General features: G+C 42.1%; 1 protein-coding gene across 4 annotated transcripts in view; it reads right to left on the bottom strand.

Moving 5' to 3' along the window:
• The window catches only part of ascc3 (activating signal cointegrator 1 complex subunit 3), a 193,131-nt gene that overhangs the window by 31,526 nt on the left and 145,132 nt on the right, over window positions 1–16,473 (bottom strand). For all 4 annotated transcript variants that reach the window (XM_039805613.1, XM_039805615.1, XM_039805614.1 and 1 more), the window contains 6 exons: window positions 12,242–12,462; window positions 11,228–11,313; window positions 10,148–10,314; window positions 8,089–8,234; window positions 5,695–5,815; window positions 4,257–4,399 (listed from right to left, as the gene is read on the bottom strand). In XM_039805613.1, coding sequence (XP_039661547.1) covers window positions 4,257–4,399; window positions 5,695–5,815; window positions 8,089–8,234; window positions 10,148–10,314; window positions 11,228–11,313; window positions 12,242–12,462 — 884 coding nt within the window. The remainder of the gene's footprint in view (window positions 1–4,256; window positions 4,400–5,694; window positions 5,816–8,088; window positions 8,235–10,147; window positions 10,315–11,227; window positions 11,314–12,241; window positions 12,463–16,473) is intronic.

Here is a 16,473-nt window from a genome sequence, read left to right as displayed (position 1 = left end):
AGTAAATAGAAAAGGTGATGATTGAAATAGTCAGGAAGTGATTTTTCCTTAAGCCTGTTGCTCTTTCTCAGCCAAATTTTAGGAAAGATTAGGGATACTTTCCTCTAGAAGATCATCCTGAATGGAGCTATACAACAATGACCCTGTGTGTCTCAGAGCAATACGGAATATTTATGACCCAGTGGCACACAATTGAAAGCTCAGTGATGCTTTGCCATTTAGCTTGTTGATGGAAATTACAGTATTCCTATGTCTCAAAAATACTGATTGTACATTTTATATCTTCATGTAGCATTTCTTCTTTAGGCTTAATTTAAACCAAGTTTCTACTCGTTAAAGGAGGGGGGGTTTGCTGCTTGCTCATGGGAAGTTGGGTCTCTGCAAATTAGAGAGTATGGTCTAGACGTGCTCTATAGAGTCCAGATCGGGCCGAATTTTTCTGTCCGAGGCCGCCCGACAGAGCCGTGCACACACACACACACACACACACACACACACACACACACACACACACACACACACACACACACACACACACACACACACACACACACACACACACACACACACACACACAGAGCTCTCTTAAAAGGAGCCGCAGCACCATTTTACATCAAATGCCTTATCGCGCTGATGTGACCGAGCCCGACCCGACCCCGACCATCATTTCTAAATATCTGTCCGAAACCCGGCCCGGCCCGTCGGGTACCGTCGGGACCCGTCGGCCTCGGGTCGGGTATCCATGCCTTACTGCTCTATATGAAAAGTGTCTTGAAATAACTTCTGTAATGATTTGACGCTATATAAATAAAATTGATTTATACTGAATTTAGAGCGATTGAACCGTAGTTAATAAAAACTTTAAGATGTATGCGTTATTCTGGGAAAATAGTCACCATCAACGACTATGTTGTTAGCGTCTAAAGACTGTTTATTTAAATGCACTTTCCAAAAGCTTCGAATAGATGCAATGTTCATTACACCCCATAACACAAAGTTGTCCTGACGCAACAGTTAAGTCCAATATTTCGTGCGCCAAGCTGACATATTCAGACTTCATGGAGTGTCCAAAATGGAAGGAGTTCATCCATTGGTGAGCATGAACATGAGCTCAGTTTTCATGGAAAACCTTGGTACCAGTGGTAGACCCGTCTTCACGGTGGAGTTACAGGATAAGTTACAGGGTTACCACAATCTTTAGATATTATGAGATTGTCACTTACCAAAATGTTTGAGATACACAGGCGCACACACACACACACACACACACACACACACACACACGGAAATGAGCCTATAGATTTCCACTGATTGGTTACTGTCAGAGTGACACACCAACAAAGTACTTTACTGCCCATTAGTTTTTAGCTTGCATGCAGAATAGCTCCTTGCTCTGTAGTATATTTACACTGCAATATGTGTTGTTTAAACTATAATATAACAATTGCATACATACTGGCTGGACTGATATGGTGGTCCCATAGGTATGTGCTCTCGGTCCAAGTATCTGTTGGGGGTGGGTCCTATTTTGCAGACTCTTTCCGAAAGAAATCAAGAAGAGCGCCATTTGTTAGCGCTCCAACACATCAGAGGTAAGGTTGTTTATCGTTTCTTTGTTTCTCAGATACCGGTGCTAAAATGATACTTTTAAAACTGTGCCAGTGCTTAAACCGTGCCTGAACCAATACTTAAAAAAAAGAGAAGAGCACAAAACGACATTAAATAATGGCTTTTTTATTGCGAAGGCCATTTGTTCAAATTTAAATCATTTAATCAATTGCTGTTAAAAACAAACAAAAATAAGAATCACTAGATGGCAGAATGATACTTTAACAGCTTGAGTTTCTCAAGATGCACTTGAATGCACCATGAGCTTACGAGGTGCAAGTGAAAGTACCATTAAGTACCATCTGTGTTGTTTGTTCTACAACGGTCATGGCGTTTTAAAGTGCAGCTAGGCTACTCTGTGTCTTTAGCTGCAAACTATTGTATGTCCCGGTGTTTGAATCCTTTCTATTGAAATACAGCAACATGTTAGAACGTTTAGCATTCAGCATTTTGACCATGTTTAAGCCAGCTACTTGCTAATGGTAGGCTAATGTTACCTGCTGACAAGTGTAGTTTTAACTAGCTCCACATGCAGTGATGCTTCTATTACCTGTAACGTCCGTTTCATAGCACCAGAGAACAGCGCAGGTATTAAAGTGGCAGCAAAATGAGGCACCAAAATCTGTGTTGTTATTTGGTAAAAGTTGAAAATAATCATGTTGAAACTTGCTCAACTCACTAGCGTCATACTGCTGGACGCCTTTTGAGCCCAAGTCTTGGCAGCCGGTGGCAGCATGTGAATTGAGGTTAAATTTACAATATCTAGCATGCTGTCAATTCTCCAGTCTTTTGATTGTGTATTTCAGAACAGGAGATTAGGCACTGCTGCTAACTGGGAAAATGAACGCAACATTAGACAAGAATGAAAGTTAAATGTCAACTATAGTATACATTAAGTAACTAGATTAAAATGGTGCTATGTGTCTGACAGAGATGAGACTACAAATCCCCCCCTAGGTAATTACAGTACAGTCCATGCTCGGACCTGGATATCTAAGTGTTGTAATAATATTAGCATACTTTTTCAAATGTGAACCCAGAGGAGTCATTTGATCCCATCTTGAACTGATCCTAAGGTATGCACAGACAATATAATGGAGGATGACACAGGCTTTTCCGGCACAAGTTGGGTTGAATTCCATCTGTAATTACACTTAAACCCGCACTTACACAGAAAAATGGAGCATCAGCACAATTCAGCAAGAGCGGGGAGAGGGAGCAAAAGAAAAGGACATCTATGGAAATACACATTAGAAGTGGATAGAAGGAAATGCATAAGACAACGACGGACACATCTGCTAATATTTGCACCAAGTGTTCTCTACACTCATGGCTCTAGCAAAGTCCCTGAATGTGATGTTGTTGCCTGCAGAGCTTATAATCTGCCTACATGAGCTATATGTCAGTCCCTCCAGGAATTCGCAATGTCGCGATCGCAACAATTCCCACAAATTCAATCAATCGCTGTGAATTTGGTGCGACCCCCTCAACTTCCCTGCAAATATTGACCAATCACCAGAGCTTCCCGTGACTTCCACCACTGACCAAGCGTCAGTATTTGCAGAGGTGGCGTTGACGCCAAATTCCTGCCAACTCGTACACTCGTTTTATGTCAAAGTACGCGGTTACGATTTTTCACTCTAAAGTCGCTAGAAACTGCTGCTGTTTCAATCCTGCACAGGGCTGCCGCTCAGTTCTCCCCGAGACTGAAACGCATGCACGCACGCACGCACGCATACAAACACACACACACACACACACACACACACACACACACACACACACACACACGGTAGATGCAGGACAAACAGGAGATTAGGATACTTTACCAAACCATGTGAATATTAACCAGCCACTGACAGATATGTTCAAATTTGATTCATTCAATTGTAAATTATTATTTTGGGTGATAAATCTACAAGCTATTTTCATATTATACCAGCATTTGCAGCATCCTGAGCCTTTTTGGTAAGGTTACTTTTAACACTGAGCCCAGAGTAGTTTTTTATTCTTTTTTTTTGTTGCCAATTTTCACTCCACCCCCCATTTCATCGCAACAAAAATACAGAAGAAGACATTGCAAATTTTATCGCAATTATTTTTACAAAAGCTCCCGCAAAATAAGGCATTTTGAGCCACAACAATCTGAAAAAAAGGTTGCAAAATCCTGGAGGGACTGATATGTAAGGACAAAGTCAGGCAGTCAGTACTGAGCCACATGATGCTTATGGTTCATCACGTTTTAGAAACTACTGTCTTCTGTTTTACTTGTGTAACTACAGTGACTCAAAACTTGGATGACCTACTCTCAATACTGTGCTTGGGGGGGGCGACCTTTAGCTCACCCAGTAGAGTGTGCGCCCCATGTATGCTGAGCCCTTGGCAGCAGCCTGCGTTCGAGTCTGACACGCGGCCCTTTGCTGCATGTCGTCCCCCCTTTCTCTCCCCTTTCCTGTCTTTAAGCTATCCTAGTAATTAAAGGCAATTAATGACAAAAAATAAAAAATATCTTAAAAAAAAAAAAAAAAAATACTGTGTCTGAGCACGTAGACACAGACGGAAGACTGAATCTGCTGCTTCTGCTCGGCTAACATGCTGCTCAAGCTAGGCCTCTTGTGCACGTGCAGTGTTGGGGTACAGTACAGTACCTCTCTCTCGTCCTGGTGCAGCCACTGTTTGGGGTTGTCCTCTGTGGCCAGGAAGGCGATGAGGTCCAGGGCGGTCAGTCGAGTTTGCCGTCGTGATGAGACAAAAATCAGCACTGGCTTGGCTGGGGAGTGGCTGCGTATCGCTGTAAAGATGTATACACAAGTTTCACATAGCATGTATTGACTATTTATTACTGCTCCAGGAACGGTTTTAGAATTATTTTGGGTGCTATGATTGCCAGTGTTTCAAACTGCCTTTTTCTCGTGGCAGCAGCACACATGCAGACATTTTAAGGGTTGAAAGAATGCAAAACCGAGTTTACCTTGTCATAGTTGAATAACGACAGTTCGGTGGGTAAAAAGGACATACAGAGAACCTCAAAGTCCCATTGACACCTCTTTCCTATGCAAATCTCACTATTTGAAACAGCTGAAAACGGACGAATCCCAATGAAGCTAATAGTTGACGTTAACTCGGTGGCTGTGCCTTAATTGGCTCTGGTCTGTACCTTTGTCACGCCCCAAAATTTACATACAGACCACTGGTCTGAGACCAGCTGGTGTTCTGAATGTAGGTCGCGCAGATTTCACTCACTAGTTTAGCTGCGAGCTGTGCACTTCCACGGGAATTACAAAGAACAAAGTTTAGAAGTTTTTCAAGGATATCGAAAATGAACCACGGTCTTAAATGCAGTGTTCCAGGCTGTACAGGGAATGCTGACACTTTTCACATTTCATCGCGAGCTGCCGGTCGTGGTGCTCCAGGTAAGTGGTAGTTAGTGGTTCAGTTACCCCAGAAAAGGTGACACAGAGGCTGGGTACAGAGCACCATGAGCTGCCGGTCGTGGAGCTCCGTCAGGTCAGCGGTAGTTGGTGGTCTAATTTTACAGAGTAACTGCGACACAAAGCCGGGCAGCGGTGTTTCTTTGTTAGAGTGTGAGTGTGTGTGTGTGTGTGTGTTTGTGCGCGCTGCGGGCAGCGGCCGTACTGTTTTTGTGTGTCTGTGTGTGCCATGGGCAGCGGTGTGTCTGTGTGTGTGTGTCTGTGTGTGCCGCGGGCAGCGGTGTGTCTGTGTCTGTGTGTGGGTGTGTGTCTGTATGTGCCGCGGGCAGCGATGTGTCTGTGTGTGTGCGTGTATGTGCGTGTGTGTGTCTGTGTGTGCCGGCCGCACATTTGGAAGTCTATCGGTAACGTTAACAGGCAGTCTGTGAGTCTAATGATGGAAAGCCAAGAAAGAAAAGGGAAAGGTGGCGCTGAGAAGGAAAAAGGAAAAACGGTATCGTGGTTGCTGTGCTGTGTGTTGATCGTTTGCAGCAGTAACTTTACCTACAGCCAGCTGCATGAAAGGCCACCAACAAATCAAATGGACATACTGTACGTATAAATGCACACAAGGCATGAGTAAATCATGTGTGTACATGTGGATGTGGAGCTGTACCTTGGAAAGTAGGCTTGTTCATGCTGGCCATGCGGGGGCAGTAGTGTTGCCCTGGGAAACCATGGATGTGAACTTCCAGCGGTACAGGGCGAACAGACGGACGGAAGTTAAACAAACCCACCTGTTACACAGAGAAGGGGGGAGAAGAGAAGAGAAGAGAAGAGAAGAAAAAAGAGAAGAGATTTAATGTGAGCAGGTGTGAAGCCCCATCTGGCTGTAATGTAAACTGTCTGTCACTGTCACTGAGGCCCAGAGCAGCAGGCCACTGCTGCACTCTGCTGTGTTCTGCTCAACCTTTGATGGGTCTGGTGTGTTTATTGTGTGATAAGGGGATATATTGCAGTGTGTGAACAGAATTAAACCCAAAGTGTGTTATAGGATGTTGTAAAGAGTATGGTGCATTACTTGGTGTGTATTGTGTTAAGGGCTGCTGCATTTCTACAGACATCTTTAAAGCCTGGCTAATGGATTGGGCGGCTAATAAATCTAGCAGCTCAGACCCAACAGCAGCCAGCCAGTCAGATATATGGATGGCAGACAGCCCAAGCGGGATGCTAACACGGTCTCTCTACAGATCTGGCAGCAGACAGAAAGTCAAGTCACAGTATTTGGAAATGTGTCTGAACATTAGGGATGAGGACCGAATTCAATACTTTTCAGGCACCGACCGATTTGGCTTCTTAGTGTCGAAAAATGCCTCGTCGTTCAATACCAAATTTCAATACCTCTCATCAGCGTCAGTGAGCCAATAAGCAGGCAGCGTGCTTCTAGCAAGATCTAATAATGCTGCTGATTGGCTATCTAACGCTACACGTCGTAGCGTCGTGCACGTCGTGCGTTACACACAGAGACGGGGCTCAGTAGTAGGAGCTGAAAAGTAAACAAAATATTTGTGCCGTGATGTTGTAATTTCTTATTGTTAAAATGGATTTGTTAAAATTGGTAATTGGATAAAAAATGCTTTTCATCAGAGAAAAAATAAAAAAATCTTTAACACATTTTAAACATATTTGGACCTGGAAATAGTCAAATTCATAGATATGTTAACAGTGAATATAGACAGCTTTAATCCTAAAATACTGGTTAGAGCATAGATAAAGGGCCCTACCTTCAACCAGCGCAACGCAAAGCCTGACGCGAGTCTGTTTGCTAGTTTAAGACCAACGCAGTTGTCAATTTCCCGTCCAGCGCCCACGTCGTTTAAATAGCAAATGCACCTGCGCCCATCTGTGCGCCCATGGGCGCGCTGGTTTACAGTGAGCTGTGTTCAGGTGCATTCTTGGCGTATTGCTATCTTGAGGCAGCGGAAAGTAATCGGGCCATTGACCAACAAAAACCTGGTCTAAAGTCAATAACGCAGCATTTCATCGTTATTTTTACGCCTGCTTCACCTCGTGGAGTTTTGGTGGCATAGTGCTCGTGCCATATATGATCTGGTTGCACGCTTTCACTTCACGCACGAGCAGATCAGTTTCTTCTCCTGAATATCTCTCCTTCCTGCTTAGCAGATCCACCATCATAATAGCAATGCACCAAGGTACAAACGCACCTGGCTTTTAAAGGGAATGGGAGATTACACTCTGATTGGTTTATTGCATGTTACGCCCAAAACACACCTAGGATTAATCAAGACACTAAGTCCAACCCTTTTGAACCATGCGCCGGACCCTTTTTTCCAGCGTTAAACTAGCAAAAGTGGATTCGTACACACCCTAAACGCACCTGCGCCAGGCGCTTCTCGCTGTGCCATTCGTTAAAATAGGGCCCAAAGAGTGCCGTTGGAACCAGACAGCAATACCTAGCATACGCTGTTGAGAACAGACAATTTGAAAACAATGTAACAATAATCTGCTGCTGATGATGATGATGCATATTTTATTGGCAAACTCAGATGGAGTGTGTAAACTATCAAATTGACCTTCAGTATAAAAACATATCAGTCAAATGATTCAATAAGTCTTCTTTGTATCATTTTGATGCTATTCTCTGCTTCAAGCTCATCCATCCGCATCGCTGCAGTCATTCCTGATGATTAGAACGTCATGGCATCCAGACACAGATGATTATCGAGCTAAACTACCACATTAACTCGAGGCCAAAAGGATCTGTTTGCTATTATTTTATACATTCAATCAGATATGAGGAGGCAGATGAACCATGAAAATACTGAGCGAGACAAAGACTGGGTTTTGTGGCTGGCTTCGCTGCAGCAGTGTTCTTGGTACACAAAGCCAATCTCAGTATTCCTCAAACACAGGAGCCTATGAACATGATCCCTGCAGCTAACGGATGAACAAGGAGTCAGAAGGTAACAAGAATATACTGACAACGTATTATTAAGCCTGGTACTACAAATAGTACTGCTTTGTGTTTTTGGTGCCATGGGTGTCTGACCTGTCCGATTCCCAGCCAGTCGGCGAGGTCTCGAGCGTTGGCCAGAGCTGTGGACAGGCCGACGACTCGGACACTTCTAGAAGTGTGAGAGGAGATGAAGTTGGTCCTGGACACAATGACCTCCAACACTGGACCTCTGTCCTCACCTGCAAACAGACACAATGGTACAGTCGAATCAGAGTAAAAAAAGTTACATTTAGTGCCTTTACACTGGTATGGATTCGGAAATATTAGCCTCTGATAGACAGTAACATGCATAATAATTTGGGATATATTTGGTATAGTCTGGCATTGCCAGGCCTTCCTCCAGAGCGCTGTGGAGGAGGGTCTGGCTAGTCCACACAGCATTCCGGGATGGGAGAAAAACGTGCTCTGGTTTATTGGCAGTTCTATAAACCAATCACAATTGTCTGAGCGCCAGAGCCACGGTGCCGCTGCAAAATAGCCTCGGGAAGGAACTTGTTTTGGTGGAACGTGTGTACGTTCAAAAGTTGTTTTAGTCGTGCGAGAGAAAACTCTGATTGGACAGATAGTCTAGCTAGCTGCCTGGATTTACCCCGCAGAGATCTGAGGACCATAGTCCTCATAAATCCACCGGAGTTTAGAACGGCAACACAAAGAAAGAGGAAGGTGATGGACATCCAGCCGAAATGACATCGGCAGGTGCGTTTAGGGCGTGTACAAATCCACTTTGCTAGTTTGACAGCGGAGAAAAGGGTCTGTGTGCCAGGCGCATGGTTCAAAAGGGTTGTACTTAGTGTCTTAATTAATCCTAGGTGTGTTTTGGGCGTAACATGCAATAAACCAATCAGAGTGTCATCTCCCATTCCCTTTAAAAGCCAGGCGCGTTTGTACCTTGGCTCACTGCTATTATGATGGTGGATTTGCTAAGCAGGAAGGAGAGATTTTCAGCAGAAGAAACTGATCTGCTCGTGCGTGAAGTGAAAGCGCACACGCCAAGGGCACCTGATCAAGCGGCGCTTTTTGACGCGATGGGAGTGAGAATGTGTTGGACCTGCGGCCCTTTGCTCGAGTCGTTCCCCCTGTCTCTCCCCTTTCATGTCTAAGCTGTCCTATCAAATAAACGCCTAAAAATGCCACAGATAATCTTAAAAAAATATAATGGTTTGATATGACCCCCACCTACCTCACTGCCAAAAGTCCATAGTTTAAGTTAATTTAACGACGGCCAATAATTCTATACCAAACCGAAGCCCTAATCTTGTTAAAAGCACCACTTTTGTGAATGTGTTAACTGGCACGTGACATGAAGCAGAGATGGAGACTCGAGTCTGAGACCCGGACTCGAGTCGCACTTAAGTCAAACTAACAACTGACTTCAGACTTGAGTCGGACTCGAGCTTCGAGGTTTGCCAACAACCTGTTTTCATGCAATTATTGCTTCTTAAATCTAAATTTATTCATGTATTTTTTATTTTATTTTATTGGCGCATACACGTTGGGGAAACATATGACGAGCTGCATGTCCCCTGCCCTTTGCCATCATGTGCAACGTAACGCATGCGCTATGCCTTATGTGCTATGCCTTATGTGCACGCATATTAAAAAAATGCATTGCCGATGGCAACACCAAGTCCTCCCGGAGTTTTGCCTTTTGTCATTAGTTTTGCTTTCAATAACTTCATAAACAGTGGCAGTAAGCTAACAGCTACATGCTTTGAATTCATAAGATTTAAAAATACAGACAGGGACAGATCAGATGGCCAGAGACTTTTGACTTGACTTGGACTCAAGCTCAAAGACTTGAGACTCGACTTGGACTTCCAAAAAATGACTTGTGAACATCTCTGGCATATGACAATCTAACGTCTAATGTATCAACAATCCACGCAACTAACTTTATGCACTCATAGCAAAATATGTGAGGCCAAGGACATCAAAATAAAGTATATGAACTTTATAATTAAATGCAAAATGAGGGAAAAACTGCAACACGGTCCACTTTTTGAAAAAAGAAAACAATAGATTAAAAAGAGAGCTCAGGTAGGATCGAGGTTGTGTGACCTACAAAATGTAACCAAATCTCACAGACTCTCACCCAGCAGGTGGATCTCATCGATGATGAGAATGGCTACTTTCTGAACGTAGCTTCTGTTCTGCCAGCTTCTGCTCACTCCGTCCCACTTCTCCGGTGTGGTGACGATGAGGTCCGCCTGTGCTATAGCTCTCATGTCTGGAGTCACGTCACCCGTCAGTTCCACCACTCTGCACACAGACAGGGACAAGGAAACGCCTTAACCAGCTCCTTTCTGTCATCACTCCTACATTTACATCATGTTTTTTACTCAGATTGTATTCATTGTATTCACAATTAAACACTTAGACACTGTTTGGATCGTTTCCCGTTTCTAAAATGTGAGGATATTTCTGCATTGAGTACTTTTCCTTTTAATACTTTAAGAACATTTTCCTGATGATGCTTACATACTTTTAATCAAGCAACATTTTCAATGCAGGGCTTTAATTTATAACCGAGTATTTTTACAGTGTGGTATTAGTACTTTTACTTAAAGCTATAGTGCGTAGTTTCTGTCTCCCCCATGAAGAATTCTAAGTAATGACAACAACACTGTTGGCGCGTCCACATGATACAAGCCTTCTGTGATCGCGCTCCAGCCCCACCCCTCCTCCACGCAGTTGCTAGCAGCCAAGAAGGACACGGAGGATTAAAAAAACATGATGGACTCTTCAGAAGAGGTCATTATCTTCACTTGAGTTTCTGTGCGCGAAAGTCGCCGGACAACCACAATCTTCTGAACATAGCCATACTGAGAAATCCAGAGAGAGTTGTGTGGAGCTGATAGTCTTAATTAGCTTTGTAGCAACTCATTTGGCAATGGCTTGAATGTAATGGCCGTTCAATAATATCAAAAAGTTACGCACTAAAGCTTTATGTAAAGGATCTGCGTTCAGGGATATCATTCCAATTGTACCCTCACATATGGCATAAAATAAGACATAAATACACACAATACTTTTGTAAAAAATGACTGTGTAAACCCTACAGTATGTCTCACAGCAGTCCATGCCAACAGCTGTAAACCCATCCATGAAATCATTCTGCCACTGCGTGATGTCATCCACTTAGTGAGGTTATAGTGTCTCTGCTTTCACTTACTTCTTCCCCAGTTTTTCCTCAATCCTGATCTTCCAGTCCTCAATCCTCTCTCGGACCAGGGCTTTCAGGGGGGCGATATACACAACCTGAACACACAGCGACAAATACATACCAAACAGCCGTTCAATGGAAAGAAAACACTGCCAGATTCCCTTAGGCTGGATGTAAACTGGAACTATAATACCACAACTTTCCGTGTTGGGGCATCTCTAAGCCCCAACTTTTCAGTTGGGCTTCTCTTTAGCCACCTTAGGCAACAGTGAATTAAATAACTGGCTGGGTTTCTAAACATATGGCTTAAATACATTTTTTATTTATTAATTTATACTTTTTATTGATCCCCAGAGGGGAAATTACAATTTGACTTGGGCCGCCATCATAACCTTGAGTAGAGATGTAACTAATGAGTAGAGATGTTCAAATTATTGACGGGTAGTGTATCATTTTGTATTAACTTGTTTTAGTTTTGTTCTGATCAATTGAAAAGCTAATAGCGTTTGATATCATCAATCACATTATCATCAATATACTGGATAGACAGGAGCTTGAGGATGGTATATGAACAAATGATTTAATTAAGAAAATGATGGAATAGTAACTTGATCGATTAATTGATCTGCAATTATGGACCATGTGTTTGGTTACAAGGTTGTATGGTTGTTTATCGAAAAACAAAAGATTGAGAGCACTTTGAGAAGGGCGTGGACATTTCAAAAAGGGTATAGGACCAGGAAAGCATTTTTGCTTCTCCCTACTCCTTTCCGGACAAGAGTAATTATTTATTCAGCTTATTCTTACTTTTCAAGTTCATGGTTGAAGGGGAGTTAACACAAGGGTTAAAGGCCTTTTATCACTTTTTGTAACCAACCTTGAGTGCCTGGATATGGTTTTTTTATGACTTTTTTTTTGGTCCTAATCCTTCCTCCTTTCTGTGACATTTACAGTTTTATTGACCTCGTTTTTCTAAAGAGTTAAACAGATCACAATAATCAGCTAAGGATTAATTCATCAAACCTTAGAGGTTGGATACTTGTTGAAGACCCGGAACATGGCCATCTCTGCGGCGATGGTTTTTCCGGAGCCCGTTGGCGCCCCCAGCAGGACGTTAGTGTCGGTGTGATACAGCGTGTGGAAGATCTGAGTCTGGATGGGGTTGAAGTGAGTGAACTTGTACAGGCTCTCATACTCGCGGTTACCCAGCGCCGTCACCGGCAACGGCTGCAGGTCCAGCAGCTCTGAGAGGGAAAGAGTAATGGGAGAAGATTAATCTGGATGTTTTCTTTTTTCTTTCATGGCAGCAAAAATTGGGGTACATCAACAAAAAGTATGTTAAGAACATTGACTGAAATTCCTCTACCCTGGGAAAATAGCTGAAGTAATGGGAAAAAATGGCATTAATTCACATCAAAATGAAGATAAAAAAGGGGGGTTGAGATAGGTTAAAACACATCCTCAATGTGCTTCTATTTCAGCATTATAAAAGCCAGAGATCAAGACGTATCTTCATCTATAATTTTCTTAAAAACAAATTCCCTTACTCTTTTATGTGTATACTATGGCTAATGTTTAGAGCCACAAATAATATATTTAAGCACGAACAACAAAAATACCATTAATGATAAAAGATAGGTGTTTAAATAACAAACCCATACATACAGTAGTGTTGTACATAATGTACACCATTGACTACAGAAAGCCAGCTGACATTATTGAGATTATTCATTTATCACTTTCATGACATGCAGTTACAATATCAAGTAAACTGTGATGCTGAATACTGTATGTAGACATGATATTACGATACACAGTTGTTAAAGTGTCAGCCAGTGCCGATCTAATCAAAGAAAAAAAATAAAGGTTTGTATAAAAACTACGCAATCACCTTTTTAAATGTATTTTTAACGGGTTTAAACTACAGTTACAGTGGGGCGGCTCGGTTGGAAACTTAGTCTTATTCATATTTTCAAATCTCCAGTTAGCTTTTAGCACTGACTTAATGTAGGGCCCTATGGAATCTGTCTTATAGCTTTTTTAAATTCTCAATTTCACAATACTGTCCATTATTTGGCATCAAAGAAACTATTGGGCTCTACATTAATGCTGCCATCAGTCTGGGACTGGCCCCAGGCCTAACTACTATTCTGGGGGAAACCCTGCAAACCATTTAGAATGAAGCACTGTGGGGCTGCAGAGACGTTCCAGCCTTCAAATCCTATCCTACAGACTAAAGACACAAATCTGTTGTTTGGTACAGATCCTCGCATAAATCACACTATAATCATTGACATCTTTTTGGTTTGAAAAGTTTTCAATGAATACGACGTTACAAAAGTGATCATTCCCTCCAATACCGTCAATTAGGTCGCAAATCGCAATATCAGTCAAAATAATCCCAATTAGATATTTTCCTCACATCGCGCAGCCCTAGCACATCGCGCAGCCCTAGTCTCTACCAACACATAAAGGAAATTTCTGTCTCTTTAGCTGCCAAATGCTCCACTATGTTCACCACCTAGTCTCTAACTGTGTCTGATTGCTGTTTGCTGCTGAGCAGGTCGTGCACTAGGGCTGAACGAGTAATCGCTTTCAAATTGAAATTGCGATCTGAAAGAAAGCGAATAGCTAATCGTGAAGACCGCGGTTAATCGAATGTGCAATATTTAGTTGAATGTTTGGTGTAACATTTGGTTTAACATTTTTTATTCCTCTTTGTATTATTATATTTACTGTTTTTCATAAGATGCATGCTGGGATAATGTTACATATCATAGATTGTTTCCAGAAATGTCCTATTTTCAGTGGATTACTTTATTGGTGGTAGAAGGTGCAATATGTAGATGCTGCTATTGAACTGAGGCATATCAGACATTTCAGTTTACAGCAAAGTACAGATATTTTTTTTATTGGAATGATTTTTCTCATTATAACTTTAGCTTTTGTGATAAATGTTCAATGTTCCATGCTTATTAATGGAAAAAAAACATATCTATGTTCTCATCCTTGCATAAGAATATAGAGCAGTTTTGATAATGTCTCATGTTATAATGCTCCATGACATATTTTATCTGTTCCACAGTGAATATTAAACATTAGCTATACTTTAAAAAAAAAAAAAATAGCAAATTGAATCGTAATTGCAATATCTGGCAGAAAAATCGCCTAAATAGATTTTTTTTCCCCTATCGTGCAAAGTGGGATTATTAGAGAATCTGAAAACAGCTGCCTGCTGAGCTAAAAGAGAGGGTTGAGTGATAATGCTGTGACCCCGTCACATGAGATGGATGGTAGAGATTGGAACGATTTTATTCCTCACGACATGCAAAGGTCATATTATCGCACAACATCAGACAATGGCTGTATGTCTGCAGAGTTGGTTGTGTGAGGGTTAAAAACACTGAGCATTGAAAACATTATACTAATTATTAAATTATCGGTTTAATTTGGGTCCATTTAGTGATGGACTTTGGCTGACATGTCATGAGGTATCCTATTTTTTGGGTTTGGAGCACTTCTGTATTAAAAAGCACCAAGTTGGGTATATCTGAGCTTTCAAAAGCGTTGAGTTCCCCAGTTGTAAATGTAACAGGTAGAAACTGGTAGTGAGTTCTCTGTGGGTTCGTCACTGCCTCTTCTATATTACACTAGTCTATATCGACGACGTTCCACTTCTGGGATTGCTCCGGTGCTGCCAGAAATTCTGCCAGATGTCCTTCATTTGGGCTGGATGTCCGTTACCTTCCTCTTTCTTTGTGTTGGCGTTCTAAACTCCGGTGGATTTATGAGGACTATGGTTAACTGCTCCTCAGATCACTGCAGGGTAAATCCAGACAGCTAGCTAGACTATCTGTCTAATCTGAGTTTTCTGTTGCACGACTAAAACAACTTTTGAACGTACACATGTTCCACCAAAACAAGTTCCTTCCCGAGGCTATTCTGCAGCGGCACCGTGGGCTCTGTCTGGGGCTTGCGCCGCCCATGATGATTGTTTAAAGAAATGCCAATAAACCAGAGCAGGTTTTTCTACCATCTAGGAATGCTGTGTGGACTAGCCAGACCCTCCTCTGCAGCGCTGTGGAGGAAGGTCTGGTAAAGCGTTGTTTGTTTCATGTGAAAACATTGATTAGAGCTGATTTTTTTCTTCCTTTTTGTCTATTGGCAAACAGTGCCCTTCATTCAGCCTGTGATATTATCTCCTCTGTACTGTGGGGTTCAACCCTTATGGCTGCTATAATTGTGTCTGTCCTTACTGAGGGGAAATGTGGTCAGAAATAATAAGCTGGTTCTTTTCTTACAGTCTGAATGAGTGGAGTATGGGAGGATTAGATGCTTTTGTTCTCCATTCTACGTGGGGTTTTGATGTCTCCATGCAGCTTCCATGTTGTGGTGGTGAGCCGCTGCTTTAGCCCTTATACTGTCCTCGGCTCAAATTTAAACCATTTTCAAAGTTTTTTTATTACATCTTTGGGCATTTCTGCCTTTATTGGATAGGAAAGCTGAGACATGAAAGGGGAGGGGGGGGGGACATGCAGGAAAACCGTCACAGGTCGGATTCGAACCCTGGACCTTCTGCGTCGAGGAATAAACCTCTGCATATGTGAGCCCGCTCTACCAACTGAGTTAACCGGCCACGTCAAAGTTTTTTTAATACGGAAATATGGGTTTCTTTCAACCAAATTGCCCAGAAATAACACAGATGGTTCCATAGGTTCTTCAGGTAAAATCAATGATTACTTCCATTAAATTGTGTGACGTACAACAGTTAGAATGACCGGTCTGCGTACAGTAAAGGCAATGAGTCTGTGTTACCTTATTTGACAAAAATCTATGCATTTACCTGTTATTTCTGACAATTTGATCAACAAAAATGTTATTAGGCTTTAGTTAATGAGAACTCTTATTCAAGTTTATGTTCTGCTTGTTCAACGGCTGTTTGGTAAATTGCTCTTAAACACATTTAGAGAGGATTTGAATTGCTAGTTTTATTCTCAAACCTTGTCATTTTGGTGCTGGTGATTTTCCTTTGGGGATGGCTAAAACCTCTTTGGGGGGGGGAGCCAAATATTCCATTATGCAGGAAAAACCCTGCATTGCATTCATATAGTTAACTCACCCTAAAAGCCACCCACCCAGAATAGAGCTTTTAATGTGAAAAAGCAGCAGAATAGAGTGATAGGTATTGATGAAAGTAAACAGTAAACAGTCAAATCAAGGCTGTTATTTGACTGACATTGATATTTGGGATTATT

Source organism: Perca fluviatilis, chromosome 7, assembly GCF_010015445.1.
Source record: "Perca fluviatilis chromosome 7, GENO_Pfluv_1.0, whole genome shotgun sequence".
NCBI lineage: Eukaryota > Metazoa > Chordata > Actinopteri > Perciformes > Percidae > Perca > Perca fluviatilis.
This window is presented reverse-complemented; position numbering and strand designations above follow the sequence as displayed.